This window comes from Crocodylus porosus, unplaced genomic scaffold, assembly GCF_001723895.1.
Source record: "Crocodylus porosus isolate Cpor-Errol unplaced genomic scaffold, CroPor_comp1, whole genome shotgun sequence".
Lineage (NCBI taxonomy): Eukaryota > Metazoa > Chordata > Crocodylia > Crocodylidae > Crocodylus > Crocodylus porosus.
The window spans coordinates 1,310,792-1,315,791 of record NW_017728904.1 but is presented as its reverse complement, the minus strand read 5'-3'; the positions used below and the strand labels follow the sequence as shown (position 1 = coordinate 1,315,791).

At 66.3% G+C, this 5,000-nt stretch overlaps 1 protein-coding gene across 1 annotated transcript; it reads right to left on the bottom strand.

The window, feature by feature from the left end:
- Nucleotides 1-245: 245 nt before the first annotated feature.
- EFNA4 (ephrin A4) lies at nucleotides 246-2,935 on the bottom strand. The gene is made up of 5 exons (XM_019556854.1): nucleotides 1,864-2,935; nucleotides 1,452-1,520; nucleotides 1,257-1,316; nucleotides 888-1,158; nucleotides 246-624 (listed from the first exon to the last, which is right to left on the bottom strand). The coding sequence occupies exons 1-4, from the start codon at nucleotides 2,462-2,464 to the stop codon at nucleotides 1,061-1,063; spliced, it is 828 nt and encodes a 275-aa protein (XP_019412399.1). The 5' UTR covers nucleotides 2,465-2,935; the 3' UTR covers nucleotides 246-624; nucleotides 888-1,060.
- Nucleotides 2,936-5,000: the final 2,065 nt, after the last annotated feature.

The window sequence follows — 5,000 nt, the reverse complement described above, 5'->3', positions numbered from 1 at the left end:
GGGGCTAGGAGCTACATGGCCTTACTCTGGTGGGGGACAGAGCCAGGGGCTAGGTGCTGTGGCAGGGAAGCGAGCACCAGGACTGCTCCAGGGCAGTGCGCTGCTGACATTCCCGGGCCTGCTCAGGCTGACCTGCATGGCGTCCTAGGGAGCATCGCCAGGGCCAGGGGCTCCGAGCAGCTGCTTCCGCCCACCAGAGATCCCCCAAGGCTCTCCCGGCCTGAGGGGAGGCGGAGAGCCAAGCACTACGGTGAAAGGCCCTGTCCCAGGGGTCGGGGAGCGCGGGAGGGCTCCCGCAGCCAGCAGCCCAGGCCCGGGCCCGGGCCCCAGGGGCAGCAGAGTAGGGCCAGGTGGGAACTGCCCCAGGTCCTGCAAATGCTTTATTGACATGGATCAGAAACCCCGCGCACGTGGCGGAGCGGGTCTTCGCGGAAGACACATGGGCGTCCTCGGCCGAGGACAAGATGCAGCTGGGCCCGTGCTGGGGGCAGCCCCCAGCCCTCCAGGAGGCTCGGGAGGGGGGGCCCTGCCCCGCAGGGCACTGCTGCTGGAGTCTCTAGGGCAGCTTGGGGAGCCCCTGCCATGAGGCGGTCCGGTCCAGTCTGGGCAGGGCTTCTGGAGGGCCTGAGGAGGGAGAGACGCTGTCAGAGCGTGGATGCGGCCCAGTCCACCCCCATGGCCTGGGGCTGCTCTGGGACAGCCTCAGCCCTGCTGCTGTCTCACACTTGGTCCTGAGCCCAAGATCCCTGCTCCCAGCCCCTGCAGCACCAGGAACCCTCAGCCGGCTGGCCCCGAGCAGTGACTCCTGCCTGCTGCCCCAGCCCTTAGCTACCCTGGGGCACAGACTGCTCCCCTCACTGTCACACCCCAGCACTGGGCTCTCTTACATGCAGGCACCAGAGTCTCCCAGGCACTGGCGACTCCCCAGGGTGTTGTGAGGTGCAGGCCCCAGGGTCAGCCACAGCAGCCTGTGCATGACTGGCAGAGCAAAGCAGCTGATCTGGGGGGGAGCGTCTTGCGGGGTCTCAGAGGAACTCTCCCTCTGCTGACAGCCGCGGACTCAAATCCACAGGAGGGGAAGGAAGACAAGGCTGAGGCAGGGGCCCTGGCCCCGGAGCCGGGAGGGGTCTGCGCGGCTGGGAGCGGGAAGGCCGGGGGCTGCAAGGAACAAGGATAGCAAAGGTCACCAAGCTGCCCCATCACCCCAGACCCCCCTCCTCCACCAGCCTCCAGCCCCCTCCCTGAACCAGACTTACCCCCTGGCTCCCCTCGCCCCCGCGGCTGTGATCTGGGAACTTCTGTCACGGGCTTTGTGGCTGGAAGAAACCGAGCCCCAAACCCATCAGCAGCCTGTACAGCCCCCGTGCCTCAAGACACGCTGGGCATCACTGCAGCCCCCACCCTGGGAGCCCAATGCCAGAGACGCCCCCGCCTTAGGCTGAGGGACTCACTTGTCACTTTGCAGCACACGAAGACCCGCAGCCGCAGGCACCGCCCGGCACTGTCCGGAGAGGGGATGGCTGGAGGTAGACATGGGGTGTCAGGACATCCCAGCACCCCCAGCTGCAAGGAGCCCCGGGCAGTCTGGGCTCTCAGCCACCTGCCCCAGGGCTCCTGGCTGGCAGCTTGGCCGTGGGGGGTGTCAGCAGGAAGTGCCCACTCCCCTCTGAGCATCAGGCAATAGATCACCCCATCATGCCTTGCCCCCTGGGTACCTCCCCTTGCCAGGGCCCATCAGTGAGATCCTCCCGGCAGCCCCTAGCAGGGGCAGCAGGAGCTGGTGGAGCAGGAGCTGGGGTCGGTCCAACTTGGTGGGGGCGTTCCTGCCACCCCAGTGCTGTGGGGCAGGAGCAGGGCACTCACAGATGTAGTAGTAGGTCTCCCCTGGCTGGAATTCGAAGCCCAGCGAGAAGGGCGTGAAGCGCTGGATCTTCTCGGAGAAGCGCACGGGCCCGAAGGGGGCGTGGGGCCGGGCGCACTCCCAGCGCTTGAAGGCGCCGGGTGTCTCGTGGCAGCCCCGGTAGCCCTCTAGGTCCACCATGAAGAGAGTGAAGGTCTCGGGCTGGCCCACAGGCAGTGGCTGCTCGTAGTGGGGGCAGTAGATGTCCAGGTAGTCATTGATGGCAACCTGGACGGTGTAGTCGCCCCGCAGGAACCTGTGTGGGGCAGGGGTCAGTGGAGGCGGAGCGCCCCCCCACAAACCCTGTGGCCTTAGCACCCGCTGGACTTTTCCCCAGGTGATGAAGCCATCCCAGGCAGCCAGCACCAGGGCAGAGTCCTCTGCATGCCTGGGCTCAGAGCCAGAGCCCCATGGGTGGGCACAGCAGAGGGCAGAGGCTTGAGCCCCACACACGGACAGCTGCATGGCCCCCACCCCAGCCACCAGCTCTGTTGCCCCCCCCATGCCCCCTGCAGCCCCAGGCCTCAACTGGAGGCTGCCTGCCTGAGGACAGGGGGACAGCATGGGATGTGGCTTGTGCCACCCGCAAGAAGGGGCACCAGCCCCCAGGGAGTGCAGTGCAGTGCAGGCCCCCCCCCCCCCCCGCCACAGGCCTGGAGGGCGGTGGAAATGGGATCCCTAACCCTCCACATGCTCCAGGGTGGAGGTGTTGTAGGTCCCAGGCCTTCCTGCTGTCAACTGTAGCCCCAAGCGCCTGGAGAGGAGCAACCCCCTTGGAGCTCGGCCCCCGCCTTTGTTGAAACAGCTACTGGGCACCCGGCCTCTCCAAACAAACAGGCATCAGCTCCGATTAGCCTCAGCCCAGTGGAAATGAATGCATCTGCAGGCAGGCAGGCAGGGCCGGCTACACAGCACGTAGGGCCCCAGCTGCGGCCCCTTTGCCCCTCCCCGTGCCCGGCAGCTGGGATGCCCCAGCAGGGGGGCAGGGGCAACACTGTCCCCCGGCAACAAGCTTCACTCCCCCCCACATGCAAACCCCCCCCCCCAAAAAAAACAACAAAAAAAACACTAGGCCAAAGGGACATGCACATGCACAAGCATATGCAGAGCACAGCCAGGCCCAGGGGCAGAGCCGACACACGTGTGCACGCAGACAGCTCACATGGGACTCACCTGCAAACACGCTGCGAACACTGTGAACAGCCACAGGATGTTGCTCAAACACAACATGCTCCTAAGTCCCACTGGTCCCCCCCTGTGCTCCTAGGTCCTGTAGTCCTGGGAACCCCAGCCAGGCCCCATGTCAGCCCCATGCATTCCTATGGCGGGGTAACCTGCAGTTTGGGGCCAGCACCTGTTTAATGTGCGTGGCCAGGAACCAGCCTGGGGCAATGGGGAGATGGGGCTACCCTCCCCTGGCTCCCAAATGGTGGGGCTGGGCTGAGCCACTGGCCAGCACTACTGAACCTTGCCTGCCCCCCTGACCAGGAGCAATGAGGGAGCTCAGCTAAGAGACCCCTCTGCCAGGTGAGGGGGGGAGAGGAACAAGGGGGCAGAGCCACCACATGGCCCAGGGATGGGCTCAGTGCAGGGAGCCCTTAACTTACCCTATGTGGGATCAGGGACCAGGAGAAGGAAGGAGCTCACTGACCCCTAGCACCGATAGCCCACAGTAGACCCCCACAGACTGCCAGGCCTGGCCTCCTGCTTCCCCTGTGCCACACACCCAGTCTCTGCTCCTGGCCCAGGAGCACAGGGTGGGCAGAGCCCAGTGCATCCAGGCTTGCCTGGGCAAGTGGTGATGCCAGAGCCCCACGGATCAGGGGTCAGAGCTGCGGGGAGGGGACAAGCTCAGAGCTCCTGCCAGGGAGCATGGGACTGCACTGGGCAACGGTTCCCAGCTGGGAACGGGTGCCCTGGCAGCACCACCCCCCAACCTGCCCCACACGCCCAGTGTCACGGGATGCTTCTCACCCTCCCTGGGATCAGGCCAGGGGGTGCAAGGAGCAGCTTACAAGGAGGCTGCTGGGCTGGGGGGCGGCACTGGGCCCCACCCCACTTCCTGGTGTGCGAAGAGCCTGTGTTTACACTAGACACAGATTCCTGGCAGCTGTTGCAGGGGACGGCACATTAATCACCCGCACGGCCGTGCTGTCAGCGCTGCAGACAAGAGTCCCCCCACCCCAGGGTGCCTCGAGGACAGACCAAGGCCTCCCTGCCAGCCCAGCCCAGCCCTGCCCTGCCAGGTCAGTCAGGGGCTTGGCGGGGGCAGGGGTTCCCCACTGACACACTCCTACCCAGCCATGCACACCCTTTCCCCGCCTCAGAGCCCTGCCCCGTGAGAAAAGCCAGGCCTTTGAAGAAGGTGGTGGTGGTGGAGCCAGGGTGGAGGGTGTGGGGGGGTAGGCAGGCAGGCCCCACCCCAAGCACTGGCATGAGAGACGCTGCGAGCACACACACTGTGCCCAGGCTCAGGCCCTCGTGCCAGCCCCTGCTCCCCAGGGCAGCACCACCTGGCACAGCCTTAAGCACGGCCAGGCCCAAGTGCTTGGGGACCCAGACCCAGAGCACCCGGCCCTGCCCTGGGGCACTGGGTGGAGTCAGCTCAGCCAGGGAGGAGCAGGGCGGCTGCAGGGCTGGGTCCCGGCTGAGTAGAGCAGGACCCTCCCTCCCCAGGCCCCAATGTCAGGAGTCTCCAGCCTGTACCCCTCGGGCTCCAGAACAGCTTCAGCCCGGAGCTGCCCAGGGGGCTTGGCATGCCCAGGACCAGCACCGCATCAGTGCCCCCTTCCCGAGATAATGACAATAATCATTATTTTTAAATTGCCATTTTTGGGCCCCTTTTCTGACCGAGCCCCAGGCGGCCACCTGGTTTGCCCATGGCTGTGCCTGGCTCTGCTGCTTGGGGGGGCTCGGCGTGGCCAGGATCGGCGAGCCGGCCAGCCCCACCCCGGGTCGCAGCAGCACCCCGCAGCCAGGGAGCGCGGGGGCAGCGGCTGCCCAGGCCCGAAAAGGCCTCGCCGGTGGGGAGCGAGGGGCCCAGGACGCTCGGTCCTGCCCCAGCCCGGCGGGACGTCCGGCGCTGCGCTCTCGTCCCTGC